Source organism: Coturnix japonica, chromosome 2, assembly GCF_054131305.1.
Source record: "Coturnix japonica strain WE chromosome 2, WE-NBRP24, whole genome shotgun sequence".
Taxonomy (NCBI): domain Eukaryota; kingdom Metazoa; phylum Chordata; class Aves; order Galliformes; family Phasianidae; genus Coturnix; species Coturnix japonica.
The window spans coordinates 136,523,954-136,543,865 of NC_140664.1; the positions used below are offsets into that span (position 1 = coordinate 136,523,954).

Consider the following 19,912-nt stretch of genomic DNA (forward strand, 5'->3'; position numbering starts at 1 on the left):
AAAAGAAGAGGAGGAGGAGAGTGACTAGATGAAACAGGTTAAAATGCTTTACAAGCTTAAAGAAGTCTTAGCATACAGAGCCCAGATGAATGCACTGGGCATGAGAAACATGGTTTAGTAGGCATGGTGGTGATGGGTCAATAGTTGGACTTTATGTTCTTGGTGGAGGTCTTTTCCAACCTGTGATTGTGAGGATGGGGCCTTGATGATCTTAGAGGTCTTTTCTACCCTTAATGATTTTATGAATCTTATGAACTTTACAGCTGTAGCTCTCTTGTTTCAGAGGAAGAATTGAGTGCTGGACTAGGAATACTTCCCTCCCCTCTGGTCACTTCTGCTACTGTATTGTAGCCCTATTTGGATTAAGCACAATTTCAGGAGAAATAGCTAAACAGAAAATGAATATTTTATAAGCTTAAATAGGTAGGCAAGCTTTAAGGCATTACTGATTGAATTATGAAGACTGGAGGAGAGTGGAAAGATGATGGAGTGCTTATCACGTTGGAGGAAGAGCAGTAGTTTGTTTCTCTGTTGCATTTGTACACTTGTACAGTGAATGCTCACTGCTGTTTTGCCACACATGAGATGATGGAAAATTGTGTTCTTTGAAAATTGATGTAAGGATAGGGCATGGTGGAAAGGGGAGGCAGGGTGCTGTTTTACTGGCCTTGTCAGCAACAGATGGTGGCAGCATTGAGGCAGAAAATTACACATCTGTCACAGAAGGTGTACAGCTTGGTTCTCCCTGATCCTATGAAAATCCCATGTGGGGCTCTGAGATCCCAAACAATGGTTCACTGAGCTGATTTCAGTGGTGGTTGTTATAGTTTTTAACCTTGATTTTTGTTAGGAAATTGGCTTTTTGGGCAGGATATTTCACCTGCTCCTTTCTATTTTCACTGCTTTACCTTCCCTCCACTGGCTTTCTAAAGCCTTGTTGCTGGTGTTTTAATTCAATTGAAATTGGCCAAAGGATAAAGGTCAGGGAGATGCTGAATTTTTGTGTAATTCAATTAAGAATGTGATGTTGGATAAAACCTTACTAGCTATCCTCCCTGTGGAAAGAGGAAGGATGAGATGAGGTTAATTCTTGCTTGACTTTGGCAGGCAAGGAGTCATTCAAAGAGTAACCTGATAAGGTTCTACAAGGACAAGTGTGGAGTCATAGAATCACTGAGGCTGGAAAAGACCTCTGGTCCCAATGTCAGCCTATCCCCACCATTCCCACTGTCCATGTTCCTCAGTGCCTCATCTCCATGGTTCTTGTTCTAGGGGTAGAAATGCCATTGCTTTCACAGGCAGCCTGTGTCAGGGCCTGGTCACTCCTAACAAGATGTTTTTCCTAATATCCCACCTGAACCTCCTCTGGCACAGCTTAAAGCCATTACATCTCATTTTGTCCTACGCTTGGGAAAGAATAACCACATGCATCATTACGGGTTGGGAGCTGAGCTGTTGGAAAGGAGAAAGACATGGGTCAACAGACTGACCATGGGCCAGCATTGTGCTCTTGTGGCCAAAAAGGCCAACGAAATCCTGGGGTGCCTTGAAATAAGTGTGGTCAGCAGGGTGAAGAATGATCTCCTCCCCTTCTAGTCTGTCTTAGGAAGGGCACATTTGGAGCACTGGGTCTAGTTCCAGCTTCTTCCTTTGAGACAACTGGAAAACACCTTCAGCAGGTCATAGCGGAATCTCCTGTTGGGATTTTATCCTTGTTAGACATGCCATCTTGCTAATCATCAGGATGCTGGTGTTGCTGCACCATAGTGCTGTTTTGGAGAATGTAGCAGCCCTGAACCATGCAATTTTACTCTGTGATGCAGTCAAACCATTGCAAGTGGATGGAGATATGGCTCCTGCTTCCTCATCTTCTTCTTTACCCTGGGGCTTCCTCACTGCCTGCCTGCTTTTGGGCTTATGGACAGAGAGCCATGGGAGATTCAAGGTCAGGTGCCCCAGGAAAATGCCCTATGCTTGTCAGTAGAAAGCAGGGCAGTGAGACTTCTTGCTTCTTTCTAGCTTTGAATTACCATGGAAATTGTATTTCTTAACAAAAGGTTTCTAATGCAAACACATTTGCGTTGGGCGTCTGGCTTGCTGTGTTCATGCTCACTTACACACTGTAAAATTATTTGCAGGCAATGGGTCTCCTCTCCTGCTTAAGCATGGGATCATCCCTGCCCACCCACCCCTCCAAATACCCCATGCTCTCGAGCATTACTCCCAAGCTTTATCTTCTCATAGCAGTGAGATTCAAAGCCCACACGCTTCCTTGTAATCTCTGTTCTCAGACTTCCAAGTACAGCAGCCCGTGCTCCCAGTTCCTCATTGCTCTCCAATACAACCACGAGCAAAGAGAAGGCAGCCCTAGGGCACGGGAGGAACAGAGCTGCTTAAATACCTTCTGCTGCAGTTTAATCCCCTGTGCATGGCAAAATGCATTCCCCTTCATCTTTGAAGCTTCCCTGTGCATGTTTGAAGGTTACCCTCTGTCCCTGCAGGCTGTGGATAGGAAATCTCTTTTGCAGAAGTGCAGAGGCTGCAATCATTTCCACCCTGTTCCGTCACAGCTTGCCTGCCCTGAGTAACACAGGAGGGTAATGAGCTTCCCCATAGGGAAGCCAATGAACAACCCCAATGCCTACCAATGGGGAGCATCAGTCCCATCGCCCGTCTGTGACTGCCATTTCTCTTTATATTCCCTAAAAGCCATTCGAGGGTTGAGTTGCTTGCTAAAATGTTAATTACGGAGACCTGCCAAGGGCTGGAAGCCCGCCAGGGGTTTCCATGTCTACCAAGAATGTTTTGCAGTGTTCTTTGGGAGAGAAACATTACTAACTTGTTTTTTGTTTGGTTTGTGTGTGCGTATGTGTATTTCCCCCCTTTTTTTCCCTTGCTTTTATTATGAGTACATTAAAACAGATAGAACGGGTGCTGTTCATCGCTGGTTCTGCTTTCCACGCCTATGGCTGCGTGTCCTCAGCTGACAGCTCAGCCCATGGTAAGAGGGGATAGGATGAGGGGAAGTGGCTTCAAATAAATAGCAGAGAGGTTTAGATTGGCTATAAGAAAAGGTTTTTTTATGATAAGGACAGTGTAGCACTGGCACAGGTTGCCCAGAGAGGTGGTGGTACCCCATCCCTGGAAACAGTCAGGGTCAGGCTGGATGGGGCTCTGAGCACCTGATGGAGCTGTGGGTGTCCCTGTTCATTGATGGGGAATTTGGACTAGATGGCCTTTAAATGGCCCTTACAAATGTACCTATGAAAGGGGCTTTATGCTCAGGTAATGTTTGGGTGGGAGATGCTGTCGGGGTGGTCTCATGGGACAAGGTGGTTGTATTGCAAAGGGTTATTCTCTGTGATGTGCTGAAGGTCAGTGAGCTGCAGTTCTGAAGCAGGGTTGTGTTCAGTGAATGACAGTGTCTCTCTAGCATTTATTGTTAGGGTATTTCACAGGGCTGGGATGCACTTTGTGGATGCATCCCCATTTAAGATACAGGACAATCTGAGGAGACTGAATTCAGCAAAATCTTTATATCCCTGCCTCTGTGAAACATGAATGCTGCCTGTTTCCTCACTGCATGGAGGCAAACATTCATTCACAAAGTCTACAGGGCGTGTACCACGGGAGCAAGGTGTCATGGTGCCATTCTCCTCAATGCTTTTGGACAAGATGCCTTTGTTCCTCCAGCACCACATCTCTGTGCTGCTGGATTCATGTCGGTGGCGTGCCCTGTGGTTGTAGGTGGCATCAAGCCCAGTGGGGCAGGATATGGCTGTCCCTGTGTGAAGGGAGAGGTCAAACCAGGTCTATGTGTGGTGTTGCGGTAAGATGGAGGCCACAACTCTTGTGCAGCCACAGTGGGAAGGTCACCTCCTGGTCTGCTTGACCTCTTAGGACAGTTTCGTAGTGACTCATTGCTTTTACAGCAGAAGTGGTTTGCTGATGTGCTTATCTACACTGCTGTCCCAACAAGGGTTTGGAGAACTGGGAGGGATGGGAGTGTGGGGAAAACTGGGCTGAGGCTCGCCTCAGTTTTCTGATTTGCTCCTTCATGGCTTGCCCCTTGTCACCTGCTCCCACGCTGCATGTGTTTGCGTGTGGAGAAAGCCCTTCCCAGCCTCCCAGATGAAAAGGCGGTGTTATCAATTGTGACTGATAAAAGCCAGTTGGGTGATAAGCAGGGGGGGATTGGTCTTGGCCTCAAGTCAGAAACATCCCATGCATTGAGAAAGAGCAGAAATCAATTAGATTTTCTGCACCCTCCTTCTGCAAGGCCGTCGTATCTCTGTACCTATGCGTCTTTGCTCCTCTTTCATGTCTCCACGTGCCAGGTGCCTCTGGCTATTGGATTCCTCTGTTCCACCAGCTGAGTACATGAGGTAGAGCTTGCCAAGGAGTGGGAGGAAGGTCCCAGTATTGAAGCCAGTGTTGTGACACCCTGCTCAGGTTGTTTGGAAGAGCACAGGTAAAAGTCACTGTTGTCTGTAGCCAAGCATGGGATACCCCTGCACCACTCCCCAGCTGGGTAGTTGTACAGCCCAAAAGGACACAGCCAATGAGTAACTGTTTATCTCACCAATACCATTTCTCTGGCCTGACTCAGACAAATTGCATGTTATTTTAAGCCTGAAGTGTTGCTACTGCTCTTCTACCATGAAAGAGCAGTGTGTTTGGGTGGGTTTTTTTTAGTATTGTATGGTTTTCGGGAAACTTATCCATCCAGCTAAATAATGACTGGAAGTCTTTCAGTTTCAAATGACTTTGCATAGAAGTAGTTCTGAGCTGAAAGATGGCATCCAGGAGCTGCACGGGTCTCTTTTTGTCTGTTTTCATGCTTTCTGCAGCTCTTTTGTAATTGGGACTGGCTGCCAGAGGCCAGTGTTTGTTTTCCTCCTTAGTAAGAGGCCATAGTTGGACAAGCTACGACAGAGCAATAAATAGTTTTGAAGCACGAGTCAAGTTTCATTTCTGTAGTTAAATGGGCATTGTGGGTTTATTTAAAGAAAACTGGTTGGCTGGCGATATACTAAGTAGCTGCTCTATGGACTGGTATTTCTGAGTTGTTTTGTTCTGTGGAACAAGATTTAGAGTAAGCACATCAGTCATGGGATATCATACCACACGATGTTACATGTGTACTTGAGCGTGTCTTTGGATATGATGAGTGGCTTGGTACAATTGGAGAAGTGCCCCTTGTCTTCTCAAAGTGTTTGCAAACTATCTGGGTCCTCCAGGATCCAGAGAGCCACGTAGCACCCTGACATTTGGAGGGCATTTACTGCAATGGATATGCAAATGATATCTCAATTGGCCCCTCTGCCCTGAGAGCAGAGGAAAGTAGCACAGACACATGGAGGGAGGTGCACTTTGACATGGTGACCATCACCCCCATGGCCATCTGGTTGTTCTGTCTTTGCAGGCTCATCTACAGTGCTGTGTGGGACAGGCTGAGGATGGGGACCAGTTGGTTCAGCTGATGATGAACAGTTTCAGCACCACCTCGTTGCAGGTGGTGTTTGTCCAACAGGCTAAAGAACTGGTACAGCTTGACTAACAGGCATTCTTGGGTACTTTTTGATCCTTGGATCACGACCAACGTTTAGTCCATTATGCTGATGGCCAATGTGCTCCTGTTTGTTTTTTGCCACTTACTAGCTCTTACTTACCATGAAGAGAACCAGGTTGGTGAAAGGTTTCATTTAACCAAAGCAGCTTTCTGTCCAGGGCCTTGTTCATGCCTCAAGAATGGATGGTCATTCTTCTACTAGTTAAAGAACTAATAGTGAGTCCTTACTGGTGTTGGAACTTATGCTGTGTTAGTGGTGATAACTAAGTGAGACAGACTTGCTAGAAGTCATGTAAACAGCTGAGGAAATATCTGCTTAAGCAAAACTGAAATGAGTAGATTGTGCGTGCTTGTTAGGGATCAATTCTCTTGAGTCTTCAAGCACGGAGAGTCATTGTAAGATCAATACCATGATGTTTGTTGTGAATCTGAGCTCTGTGTAGGAGGCACTGAGACCAGTGGTTGTAGGAAGGTGTTATAGCCTCTTAACTCTTTCTAGAGCTTTTCTCTGGAAAGAAATGAGTATAGTAAGGAAATAATCTCAATGTAGATTGTGATTTATTTATTTATTTATCTAATAACCTTTCCATGCCTTCACTTATACTTGCTCTGTGCTGGTTCTGCTCCTGGCCACTTTAGTTGCAGTCCATCCCTGATCTTGTCTTATCATCAGCTTCATCTCTAGTGGAGAGTACAGAAGTACAGACAATAGTTTGCAGTGTACAGTACTTGGAATTTGCTACTGTGCATGCTGATGACTAGAGAATTTCTAGAAGTGATTGGTTTCTATACCTTTTTACTAGTGAATCAGAATCACAGAATTATCAAGGTTGGAAAAGACCTAGAAGATCATCTAGTCCAACCATCACCAATACTTCCCAGCTAAATCATATTCATCAACACAACATCCAAACGTTTCTTGAACACTCCCATGGTCTGTACTCCACCACCTCCCTGGGCAGTGCATTCCAATGCCTGACTGCCCTTTCTGAGAAGTAATACTTCCTAATGTCCAGCCTGAATCTCCCCTGGTGCAGCTTAAAACCATTCCCTCTAGTTCTATCACTAATGATATCACTAATGAATGGCTGCTCAGGTGTAGAAAACATGTCTGTACTTACTGTCAATCCTTGCATTCTGCCTGTTTTCTAAGCATACCAGCATTTTATGCCTACCTCACCCTTTAAAGGAAAAAATAATAATTGTGTTGCCTCAATGAAAACAACCAGGACAAATTTGATAATCATGAAGGTTGCGAAAGTTCTTTTGCATGAGATATGAATAATTGCATACATCTAGCTACTGTTTCCATGCAGTTTCCCAATGACAGACACAAATACCTCGCAAGGCACAGGAATTAAAGAGTGTGTAGTCAGATCAGAAATCCACCACTATGTTAGAGTAGGAAGACCCAGTGAGATCCCAGCAACTACAATTGCCTCCATCCCTGCCAAAGACTCAGACAGCCCTGGTCAATGCCTGAAGCAAAGCAGAGATAACACATTGGTGCTAGTTGGCAACATGGGCCTGGTGCCATCTTTGATTTGTATTTCCTCCTCCTCTTTCAACTAAGCCCTCTTTTTCCTTGATACTGATGTATGTCTGAAACTCTTAAGATGTACTGAGAAGTGGGAAAATCTGTTGATGATAATGATGATTATTATTTTTAAAGCTGCTTTTTGGAAAGAAAAGTAAACCTTTTGATACTTACATTTATGTTAGAAGAACTTTTCGGGGGGGAAAGAAATGGTTTTTCATACCTTCCAACAGCCTTTGCTGTTCAACTTCAGCAGGAGCTGAGGTTTTTCTGAGTGCCACTGTGAGAATTGGAGGCTGCCAACTGTGTTGCTGCTGCTCTGGGGCATTCTTCAGTAACCTTCTATCAGAGCTGGCATCGTCAAGGATGTTCTTGTAACTGAGTGAGTCACAAGGCGGCTATTTCCAGAGTGGTTGGTTCTTGTAACATGGGGTGGTATTGCCTTGGTGATAGAAGGATGTGCCAGCCAGCAGCACTGACTCAGCATGTACAGTGCTATTAGCCCCAGAACTCAAAAATGCGCCCAATTTCAATAGAGGAACATAGGCTATAAATAGGCCAAAGCAATGAAAAACAGGAACAAAAAGCCCCCTCTTTGATGGAAAATGCCACTTGTTTCAGGGAAGCTTCATTTGAAGAAAGGATTTTCTCAGTAGTTGGTGAGATTCGGTGGGAGATTCTTTTTCCATGGCTAAAAACTGGAAGCACAAGGAACAAGGTGAACTTCTCTTAGTTTTCTTGATCAAAGCCAGTTCTGTATTTTCTTTATGAATAAAGGCTTTTAGTTGACGTAGATGGCTGAATGCCCTCTTGCTGTTCCATCTAATTAAGGCCAGACCTGGACCTCTTAGAGAAAGTATGTCTGTTGGTACCACTTCACTGCAACTGTCTCTTTTCTGATTCCTTATTAGCTATTAGTAGTGATGATTTTACATGTGTTTTTAAACCTTGTTCCCCCAAAGGGGCACTTGCAAGTGCAGGAAACAAAGCTATAAAGCTGTAGTTGAGCAGAAGAGCATAATAGAAAGCCTGCAGTACATACTGTTGCTGATTGTGGATAGACAAATGCTAGTGGTATCCCATAAGCTCCCATGTGGAAATTATATCAGCCTGTCTTTGAGATCTGTGGCTGCAAACAGCCAGAGATGATTTCAATAACAACAGTTTGGTTGGATTATGAGGGAGACCTTGACCTGATAGAGAAGATTTCTAAGGACTTCAGTGGAAAACATTGTTTTCACCTAATAAGAATTGTAAGCAGAAGAGGCTTCACAGAGCTCCAGGTGAAGACTCTTTTATTCAAAGACTCAGGCTTTCAACGTGTCCCTGATTTTGGTTTGGTTTGGCTTTTGCTATTGAAAGTCTATCAAGTTTACCTTGTATTTTGTGTATTTTCCCTTAAAAAACGAAGTTTTTTGGGTTGCCTCCCTCACCAAATCAGGCTGCCCAAGGCCCCATCCAACATGACCTTGAGCACCTCTAGGGATGGGGGCTCTCACAACGTGCCCTGATTGAGGCTTCAGGGCAGCAGCCCTCACTCTAGGACAGCTCAGTGGCTGTTCAATTAGGAGCAAACCACTGTCGTTTTGGGATTTTAATAGTGTAATAAGGTCAGTTCTTGCAGTAGAAGTTGTGACAATCTGGTGTTTGCTGCACCATCAATTGAGTTGTCCATGTAGTGGGGACAGCTGATGGTGGGAAATATCTGTGTCTGGAAGGAGGAGCTCTGTTTTTAGTTCTGGGAATAGAGATGTGGAGCTGCTCAGAAGAAGATGAAGAAAGCAGATTAGACAGCTAGCATCTGTCAAAGGAACCTGAAGGTCTGAGGGTTATCAAGCCTGTGGATAAGCTGGAGAAGTGGAAGGGCATGAAATGAGTGGGAGCATAAGGAAGTGCAAGTGAAAGGAAAAGAAGTGTCCAAAAGCAACTGGTTGTATCACTGTAAGTCAGCACAGGTTCTCACTGCAGCTTTACTAGATGACAGTTAAAAGGCATAAACGGGGAAATACAGGATTCCAAAGAACACTTGACCAGATCACAAATCTGAGCTTGATAACCAGGTCCAAATGCACTCAGTGGGGCAAACCTGAAGGGAGCAGAGCTCCTGGGCCTTACACGCAGTTCTGCTGGAGATCCACTAATCAGCATTGGTGAGGTAATGCTTAGCATTGCAGTCTCTAAAAACCATTCTGGAGGGTAGGTACCATCACAAGCACTGTCATGGAGAAATCTCCATTCATTCAAGATCAGGAGGCTGTGGAAAGTCCTCCTGGACTCAAGCAACTTTGCAAAGGTTTCACCAGGACTTAATCTGTCTCAAATGGCAGGGTGTTCACCTTCCATCCAGTCCATGGTGGTTGAGCACTTTCTCAGGATGCAGGAAATCTGATTTATTTCCCAATTTTGGGTAGGAAGAGAAAGGTCTGTAGTCATGCTGAAGCCTTGATCACTGTTTCCTTGCCTTCTCAGCTTGCAGAGCAGGTTGGAGGCTGGCAATGACCTCATCGCTTGCTCACCCTTCCCATTCCCTTGGCTGCATCCTTCCCAGTGTTGGGTGTATGGGGGTTGCTGCTCTGTGTCCTACAAACCATTGTGTTGAGGCAGACAGTGAGTTACGTGCAAGTTCCCGTCCAAAAACATCCTGTGAGGCTGGAAAAGTAGGAAGGAAGTCAATGCAGCAGAAGAACCTCTCCGAACAAAAGGTGATCGAGGCACCTCTTGTCTTCCGTGCATCCTGGCTTATGCAAAGCTGGACTGTCCTCATCCTTCTGCCTACTCTGTGTTCCAGTAGCTTGGAAGAGCGCTGGAGGTCATACAACCAGGGAAGAGGCAAGTGGCTGAGTCGGAACATGTTGGAGAGCTGGGGAATAATAGAGCTTTGTGCTTTGAAGCAGAAGAGGAGGGTGTGGGGGTTCTGTCATGCAGCATATTTGTTTTTTCCTGATGGGGGAGAGTGAGCGTGGGGTGGAGGCGGCTGCATTGACAAAGCACTCGTGGGAGGTTTGCTAATTGCGGATTGATTGGGGGAAAAAGAAGCAGGGCTTTATGTTTAGGACATGGGATGCAGTCAGGGCTCTGATACATGGCTGGGGGTACCCTGGATCCTTCTGAAGGAGTCAAAGTTTGGTCGGTTGGTTTGGTGTTATTTTTTCTATTTCTTTTTCCTTTCCACCCTCCTCCCTTTTTGTTTTTTCCTTTCCTTCTGTTTCTTCTTTCCCCATCTTTCTTTCCCCTTTTTTATCCCTTCCTTTTCCCCCTCTCTTTAATTTTCTCTACGCTCCCAGCCCCCGATTCCTCTCCCTGCTCCATTTTTTCTCCTCTCCCCACACATTTAGTTTTGTTTCTAAACTCAATTTATTTTATGAAAGAAGGAGGGCACTATTTCCATTAGCTGGGAGGACAGTCCGTGCACATCACGTGCGGTGCCTGCTGTGCTCTGCCAGCTGCCGGTTCTGAGCAGCAGGAAATGTCCCTATGCCCCATTTCCCATGGAAATGCCTCCTGTGAGCTCCTCTAGCAAAGTGCAAGAAGTTGCATGAGGAGAGAGACCGGCAGAACAGGGATGGAAGTACAGGAGCTCGGCAAGCAGCTATGGAAATGCAACGTAGGTAAAAAGGGATTAAAGCTGAGCACTGTCGCTTCGTGCAGGGGGGGAAAAAGAAAAAGCATATCCCGTTGTTTCCCATTTCAGTTTCCTGTTTTTGTGTTGCTTTTTGTTTTCTCCTAATATATGCGCGTGCTCGTAGAGTCTTTAAAAACAAAAAGCAAACAGCAATCGATTGCTGTAGAAACCTCGTTTTACGCAGGTTTCGTAACTCTCCCTGGGCCCTGTGGGTGTCTCATTTAATGAACAGGCCCAGATCTGTGTTTTGCTGGATGTGGGAGGGAGCGGTGGGAGGGGAGAGCGGCGGCTGTGGGTATTTCAGGGCTGGGAGCTCAGAGCGGCTGCTGCCATAGCACTGAGCACAGGGGAATTTTAATTGGCTGCCTTGTGCAAGGTACGTTGGGTTATTTTGGGGTTTTGCGACCGGGGTTGGCTGGTTGGTTGTGCACTTGTTAATCTTGAGGCTTATGTGTAACCGTGTGGTGCAGGAAGGGGTGTGAGATCAATGAGATCTGCTTTACAGTGATGTCTTATGGATAAAACTCTTGAAGCAGCTTGAAGTTGGGGGAATGTTTTCTATGGGTAGGAATTGTGCCTGTGCAGGTGACCACAGGCACAGAATGCATTTCCCTGAGTGCCAAATGCACTTGCATGCAGCTCTTTGTTTCATCTAGACACACTGCCCTGCACACCATATTTAGGTTATTTAATTCCTAATATGATCCAGAGCTGTAGGACCTTCTGCTTGCACTAACCTTTTGTTTTCCATCAAGTGATGCTTCAGAGCACGTTCACCCCTGTCCAATGCTTTTTGCTGGGGCTTCTTCCTGAATCCAGGGAGGAATTCTCCACCCATGCCAGGCAAGCAAGCAACGCGAGCCTGATGAAATAAGGCTGCAAACCATGCCTTCATTCTGGGCTTGTACAGCTCACCTGGCAGAGTAAAGAAACCAATACCCAACTAATTAGTCATGGAGAGAGAGGCTGTTAAGCTCTCTGGTTTCTGCAAGGGAGGGAAGCAGTTGAAAACTTGGAGATCACTTGGGTGTTGATAGAAAAGTCTGGGTCAAAGGCCCAGTGATAGAAGAGCAGCAACACTCTGAAGAGCTCTGTGGTATGATTTTTGCTTTTGTGTTGTTTTATTAATTAATAACAAACAGCAAAGTGTTCAGACAGAAGAAGAGGAGCTGCAGTGCACAGGAAGGTTCGTTGTTTTTAAACTTTAACACTGTTTAATTTGGACCTGAACCAAACCCTGTGCCTCATTGTGGAAATTTCCTATGATCAGGAAGCTTCCTCAAGCAGCTGCTCCCCAAATGAAGTACTTTCATTATTGCTACTGCAGTGACTTCAGTTCCCAACAAACTGCAATATAAGATTTCTGAGGATTTACAAAGAAAACAGGCAGAACTATGTGTCAAGACCCTGCTTTCAGTTTGGCAGTGTGTTCTGGAGGCAAACAGTAGAAGCATATTAGAGGGATATCCATAAACAGATACTAGGATCAGGTAGGGTTTGTATTCTTTGAGATTCCCAGTGCAACAGCTTGTTGTTGGGGGATCACACACTGGGAGTGGACCTCAGAAAGAGGCCAAGATGTGTTTGTTGCATTTAGTGCCAGACAGGTAGGGAACTGTTTACATTCCTCTTCAAATGCAAGAGGCTCATGCAAAGTATTTAGGGCTCAACGAACAGGAATTTTCTTGTGAAACAGTTTTGCCAGGTCTTCTGACCAGCTCTTCAGGTCATCAAAAGACCTGGGTTTTGGCACTGAAAGTACCTCAATGAGTTGTGGCGTCTTGGAATGATGATCAGAGGTTAGGAAGCACTGGTGACTGCTGGCAGGTCTGTCCTGCCTTCACATCATAATTTGCTCTCCAAGAGCACCCGAAGGCTCTTATTAATCCTTGCGAGCTTCCTGCAGCATTAAGTCTTTGCTAATGCCTTGAGTGCTAGGGGAGAGTGCAGGGGTGACACCAATCCAGGCTAGACTTTTTGACTCATTCTTCTTCCTGTGTATGGACTCTAACTCTGCTCTATTTCTGGCAGACATTGGGGATGCCACTCCAACGGTTTTGTGTCTTCAGGCTTTTTATGTATTGCTTGGCAGGGCAGATCAGTGAAGTGTTGAAAGCAAGCCTTTCATTGTGGCACCTCATTAGCTTTTGGGCCTTATAAACCTAGTGTAAGAAAACGTCTGTGAGATGGAAGGAGCATCATGTAGGGAGTCAGAAGGCATCAGCTCATGGATGGAGTCTGTAGGCTCATTCATCAATATTTGGTGAAGCCATGAGGTCAGTCATCTGCTGTGGAAACTTTATGATGGTCCTCTGTCTTTAAGCACAGAGGAAATGAAAATCCCTCCTGCTCAAGTTATGGAGGTACTGAGCAAAAAGCATGGAGCAGGATGATGGTCCTACTGAGCCCCATCTCATCATTAAACAATTGTACTATTGGCTCTTCTATTGTCACAAATGATGGACACTGTGCTTCTGGGTTGGTTTCCAGGCTGTGATTCAGGCTCTGGTATTGTGGGCCTAACTCAGTACTATTTCCATGTAGATGGTAATGTGGACTATAATACCAAGATGTGGAGAACCTCCATCGTTTCTTTTGCTTTTTGAGACCCATTTGCTTTGGAAAAGCAAATTAAGCATATTGAGAGTATAGGGCCAAGAATGTGGAGCTCCAGTTTCAAAGTTTCTACTGAAGATGTGACACTAATGTAGTACCTACCTGGGTTTTCCATAATAGTTTCACTGCAATGGAAAATGGAGTTGTCTCTTCTCATGATTTAATTTCTTTACTTGCCCCCAGACAACCTGCAGTTACTTCATGTTTGGCATGGAGTTTAATCAATTAACACCAAGCATTTTTGTGTTGCATACCAATTGCAGGGTCAGAATAGTTCTGCTTCCACTTGCATGTGCTGCTTGCAAGTGACAACGATAATGGGAGGCATAGGACCAAGGGAGATTAAAGCACTAAATAAACATCATCTCACCTGCAAGCCTTATCATACTTACAATACTTGACATGTTATTTGCAGAGGTTGAATGATGTACCTAATTGTCATGAGAATGATCCCTAGCGTTAGCTATTAACAAGTAAAATGCCATCTTGCAGGTGTTTCAGAGAGCAGGTATGCCCAAAGGTCCACTTATCTCAGTCTGAATTAAGTTGTGCTTCTCATGTGACTCAAATCTTTGTTGGTTACAAAGGGGAGCTAAGGTGGGCAGTTCAGCCTGTACACAACCAATGAGGGCAGATGGGTTTTGTCCTTTTCAAGTTATGTGAAGGTTTATGATTGTTTTTATTGGGCTCAGAAGTGACCTTCCTAAGGAAAGGACATGAGCTTCTCCCGGTCTGGGTTTGGGGAAGGAAGAAGAACTGATTGACTTGGGTCATCTGATGTTTATGCAGAGCTTTTGCATTCCCTGTTTTCGGGGGGAGGGGGAGAAGAAATGTGGTCTCCTCCCCCACTCATAGCTTCCTTTTTTTAAAGATGGACTGCATGGGGAAAACAAAACTTGTTCTGGAGCAGAAAGCAGTCAATTACACAGTTTTAAGCAGAGAATGTTGAATGCATGTTTGACCCTTTTGAAGCTCCTGGCTATCCACTATTACCCAAAATCTGATGGGATTCTAACTTGGCCCGTGCTTTTACTAATCTATATTACTCTTTTCTCATTGCCTCATGTCCTACCATGGAAGTGATGAGCAGATGATTTTATGACTAATGCATAAAATCAGCTGTATTAAGCCAGACTACCTCTCCTTTGATAAAGCAGAATATGCTTGGGGAAGGACAGCATGGAAAACCAGAAAGAGTTGTAGTAACAGTTCTTCCATATGCACTTGTCTCCTCAGGGACTTCCTGAGCTGGAGCTGATGCCTTCATTTTTATTAGCCTTTAATTGATTTTTCCTCCATGGACTCATATAGCTGCTTTCGAATGCCATGTATAATACACCCATAGCAACAACAAATCCTCGTGGCAGTGAGTTCCACAGTTTAATTAGTCAAGGTGAGCAATGTAAAGCATCCTACTGGTTGTCCAGATCTGGCCCCATTGCTTGAGGGCAGAGCTGGCTGTGCTGCACTCCATGTTTGCTGCATGGGAGCCTGGACCTAGAGCCCAAGGGTCTCATGTTGAAGGTGAGAGCCTTGGTGTCTGTGTTCATTCTCTTGTGGTTTTTAAATGATGTTGTGCTTTTATTACTATGCTGCTCAACAATTTCCTTAGCTTAAGGAAACACTGAACCGGGACCCCTGAGTTCTTTCACAGACAAACTTGTGCTGGCGTCTGCATATTCCCTGTACTCCATGCTAAAGCCTAATCCAAATAACTACCACCTCTGTTGTTCTCTCTCTGCTTGTATAGTCTTTTTTACCTCACTAATTCCCAATTCCCTCTTGCACATTGTGTGTTTCTGGTGGCAATGAGGTGGCTCCAGTAAGTTGGATGCTAATTCATTGTGGGGCTTGACAAGAGAAACTCTGATCAGGAGCATTCACTCCAGTGCTGGTGTTGGTTAAACAAAGCTCAGGGTTGTTTTTCTGCCTGACAAAATGGTCTTTGTGCTGGCCTGAATGCAGACTCAGCTGGAGCGTGACACGTGAGGGAGATGGCAGTTGGAAATGCAATTAGCTGCATGGGAAGCCTGGTCCTTAGAGGAAAGCAGCCAAAGTTAGGATTAAAAGAGGAGCGATGTCTCAGCACAGGTCACCAGACCTTGTCCCCATAGCCATAACGAGCTTGTGAGTTCATGGAATCTGAGCTGTCACTGCTAATGAAAGAGGAGAACCCATTGTGCTTGTGAGCACATTCAAGTGGTGTCACTTTAGATCAAGCTGGGGAAAAGATCTAGGTTAAAAACTAACCAGGTAAAGAAGCCATGTCAATCATAACAGTACAGTCATTGAGTTGACAGAGGTGAGGAAACACTTTGGTTTACATTTGTTGCAGTTTAAGGTTCCTGCATATATCTCAGAACATCACTGTGATGTGATATGAAGTGTCGGTCTGTATAAACTCTGTGTGACGAACTTTTGATAGGTTTATCTGCTTAATTTTTGAGAAAGGAGCTTGCTACTGGCAGATTTAATGCTGAGTCTGTGTTGTTCTGCTCTGTAATGTGTATCCCTTAGAGTTGTAAAGCGAAAGAACAAGAGAGCTTTACACTTTCAGATGCTCCAAGCTGCATACTGATGCCAAGTGGAGAGGTGTTTGTCTATCCAGGATTAAGTCTTCATGCTTTCTATTGCAAAGGTGGGGAGGAGGTTGGAAGGCCTACAGCACAGCATCCTTCAGGAAGGCTGATGCAGAGAAAGAGAACAGTTTAAGAAGAGGAGGGATTACAGCACACGTGGTCATGACATTTCCATTCCAGGAAGCTCAGTATTAAAATGCTCTGAGCCTAAACCTATTGTTTGTGCTATTCTACTTCTACTTGAGAAGTCTTTATTTTCATTGACCGATAGTCTTCAATACAAAAGGGGATTCACAAGAGGAAGATGGAAAATGATTAGTCCCTGTGTAAAGATTCAAATTGCTTCTTAATTAAAAAGAAGCGATTGAGTTTGCTGACTATATGCATTTCCAGGATATATTTTATGCCCCATCTGACATGTATGAGGCTTCCCAGGCATTTCATGGCGGAATAGTTGCCCTGGAGCTACAGACTTCAAAACAGAAAGAGATTCTTCAGGAAAATGAACATTGGAATTCAACAGTTCACCAAAATAACTTTTTACTTTTGTTCCACCCACTCTTCTTGCAATTTCCTCCAGCTGGGTGTAACTACCCATTGCGGCTTCTTGAGAGATGTGTGTTCCTGTTGTAAGATGCATTTAGTAGTTTTTGGACAGATCCTGTTGAGGATGAATGCTCCTCCCAATGACCCAGGCTGCTCCGTGGTCAGGAAACTGCTTATGTTGATATTAGCTGTTCCATCACCCTTTGTTCTTCCCCCATTGTAGACAGTCCAAGAACATGATGGGTTACAGAGATATAGCAGTTCCTATAGATGTTCTGGGTTTTTTTTCCCCCCGTCTTTCTACCAGCAACTGTTGTGCTTGGAACCCTTCCTTGGATGTGTATATCTTGCCCAGGGGTGCATCGTCCATGAAGGTCTTTTTCCCCCCAGCAGCAGCAGAGCCACGTAAGAAAAGCAGACTAAAGCCTTCTGAATGGGCTTCATAGTAGTTCTGCTCAAGCTTGCCTGGCCTTTCCTGTAACACAGAATTACAGAACCACAAAGTCGTGTGAGAGCTGAGCCCAAGGAAGGAGGAGGATGTGAGAGCCCCAGATTTCTGCTGAATGCTCCCACCACCCAGCAGCGTCACAGTTGTTCAGTTTCTTTCATGTAAGCGAATGTACAGCGTGACCTCTGGATTGCTTCTTTTGTGGTTGCTTCTTTTTTGCCCTATGTCTGAATCAGCATCAGTTCTTTGTTCATCAGGTGATGAATTTCAAATCCTCTCTGCCTGACTGGGCTGGAATAAATGTACAGATGCTGTTTTCATAGAACTGATGAGGAAAGCAAAAGAACGATGGCTGGAACTCGTGTTTACCTTAGTGAGTGATGTGATGTGGTAATTTAGGTCTTTCTGTGGTTGCAGAAAAGCTGTTTTGAAAGCTGATTGGTGCTTCTCATTCATTCAGCAAATGATCCCAAACTATTACATTTGGGCTGGAATTGGCCCAGCTCAAGACATGGCAGGCGATAGATCATTAATGAATTGGGATTGCAGATGGGCAAGAGTCAGAGTGTGAGACCAGGACATGGTTGATAGGGGCAATGCTGCAGATGAGTAAGTCCCATCCAGACATCTGGGAGGATCTCTCCAGTTCTTCCACTGGAAAAAATAACCAAATTAGCCTTAGAGTGGAGCGGTGATGTTGCATGTGTGCCCCTCAGCCTCCTACCCCCCTACTCATGGTTCATCGTGTTCCTGTAGAGCAAAGCTGTGGGTATCTACACCCTTGTTTCAAATCCTTTTGGTTTCCATTAAGCCAGCTGTGTGTGATTTGGTGCTTTCTCTGGCTATTTTGATATGAGAAGGGTTTGGGAAAGACTTTCTGAGTTTGGTGTCTATCACCCATCCTTTTGTTCTCCCAGAATAAAACCCATTCTCAAGAATCCTAGATTCATTATGGTTTGAAAAGACCTCTGAGATCCCCAAGTCCAACCCATGTAAACAGCCTGATTTTATCCTCTGATTAATCAAACTTGGAAACATGTGCAAGCTTAAATGCTCTCTAGTACCTATGTGAAGCAATTATGTTTTGTTCATATAAGACTGCAGGTTCTACTGGTGGTGGGGAAAAAAAAGCCATCTGTCTGCCTTGTCCTCACGGTGCTCTTGGGCGAGGGCTGGATGTTGTTTTGCTTTGTTCCTGGCTCTGTTGCTCTCTATGGGAGTGGCCAGGAGTAGTCTGGGTTCCAGCTTTTGACCTGTTTGCCTGCATAGAGCTTTCCCTCTGGGACAAGTCAGCAATGTTGCTGCAAAAAATAGCCTTGTGGTCATGCGGAGCTTGATGTACGAACATTTGCAATCTAATAAGATTATGGAATCTTTTTAACATTTCCCCCTTTTTTCAGACAAATGTAATTTAAGAGGCAGAGGTTACTAAAGAGAAAATAATCATTCCACTGTGCTGCTATTTGTGTCTGGACCTGAGCAACCACTTGAAACCAGGCCAATTAGCCATCCAAACTGCAAAGCGTCCCTTATTCTGTGATGCCATAGCAATCCAAGTCCAGACTCGCATACAAAAGGAGCTTCTGAGCAGGGTTTGGAAACTCTGGGGAACTCAAACTCTTATTTAGCAATGAGTCCAGCCTCCGAGAAGCTTTAAAATGATACAGTCCCACCTAAGCTAGTGACAGATGGGATCTTTTATAGTTCGTGGTGAGATGTTCAAGGTAATTCTTCCCATGAAGTGGAACTAGCTTCAAAGCCAGTGTGTTTTTTTCTCCATTAGCAATATCATCTGTCTCCATCTATACTATTTTCATCACCAGGGCTTTTCCCCCCTATAGTCCCTCATGACATGCTATTAGTCGGCTTACGCTCACTTCCTCTGAGACGTTTCTTTTGGGTCATAAGACTGGGAAGGAGGAAGCTACCGGAGTGTGCTCACGTTGTGGGTTTATTTATTTATTTATTTATTTATTTCATATTTTGTCTCTTGAAGTCCTGCCCACTTCCACTTTAAGGAAACTGTCCTTTGCTTGACACAGGAGTTGTGACGTTTAACCGTAGTGTCTTGTTGAGGAAGGAGCAACACCAGAGCTCTGCTCCCTCGGAGGGCTTAGATGCTTTGCAATGGCTGGCAAGGCTCTGCAGCTCCATACGACTGTTTACAATGCTAAAAGGCGTAGGATGTGGCACAAGGGCAGGAAACTGGTGAGAGATGGGGTGAGATGCTCTGCTTTATCTTTTGTGCCTTGCGCTATGGGGGTTTCCCTCTGGGAGACAGAATCTGGCACCAATAAGGATGAATGTGCTTCAAGAAGCATGAGATTATCCTTGAATGTAGAGAAGTATTGTGGTCTACATGAGGTATCCAGCTGGGGCAGCAGGAGAGTGGGCTTCAGTCTCAGTGGTCCATGATGCCACCTTGTCTTGAGCTACTGAGTCTGTTTCCTCTTCTAATGCTTTGAAATGTATTTTGAGGACAGCTAATACTGCCAGCTGTCAGGAGCAGGAAAGGCTGAGTGCTTGAGATGAGCATTGCAGCCATGAGTAGATGGATGATCATGCAGGGATCTGATGTGTGCCTTCTGTGTTGTACCCAGGACATGTGTGCAGCTGAAGCTACTGCATCTTTGCTCCAAGTGGAAGAAAACTTCTCAGCATGCCTGGCACGTATGGATGCCCTCATCTTCAAGCCTCTGCTGCAGTCAGGTAGGTCAGAAAAGATATTCTTTGTCTCTAGTTCTTCCCCTTGATTAGCTGGTACATGAATGAAGAGAATTACCCTGGAAACACAGCAGCTGTGAACTCACTGGGGGCTGATTTGCTGGAGTAAGTGACAGGAAGAGTTATTCCATTTAAGGCTGTTCTTATGGATGTCTACAACGTTTCATGCAAGACTGTGATTCATGTTGGTTTTAGAGGTTGTTTTGGTAGGGGTGCATTACAAGTGTGGCCAGCAGATCAAAGGATGTTCTCCTCCCCTTCTACTCTG

At 44.9% G+C, this 19,912-nt stretch overlaps 1 protein-coding gene across 13 annotated transcripts in view; it reads left to right on the forward strand.

Moving 5' to 3' along the window:
- ALS2CL (ALS2 C-terminal like) overlaps positions 1-19,912 on the forward strand; it is a 54,284-nt gene that overhangs the window by 10,887 nt on the left and 23,485 nt on the right. For 5 of the 13 annotated variants that reach the window (XR_014943240.1, XR_014943243.1, XR_014943246.1 and 2 more), the window contains exons 1-2: positions 19,033-19,128; positions 19,521-19,629. Coding sequence is in view for 5 of the 13 variants with exons in the window: in XM_085539111.1 (XP_085395237.1) it covers positions 19,048-19,128; positions 19,521-19,629 (190 nt within the window). In the remaining 8 variants the exon portion in view is untranslated. Of the gene's footprint in view, positions 1-9,771; positions 9,939-10,159; positions 10,236-10,385; positions 10,714-11,002; positions 11,108-19,032; positions 19,129-19,520; positions 19,630-19,912 lie in introns of those variants that run through there. The other 8 variants (XR_014943241.1, XR_014943244.1, XM_015852968.3 and 5 more) reach the window with 6 other exon arrangements.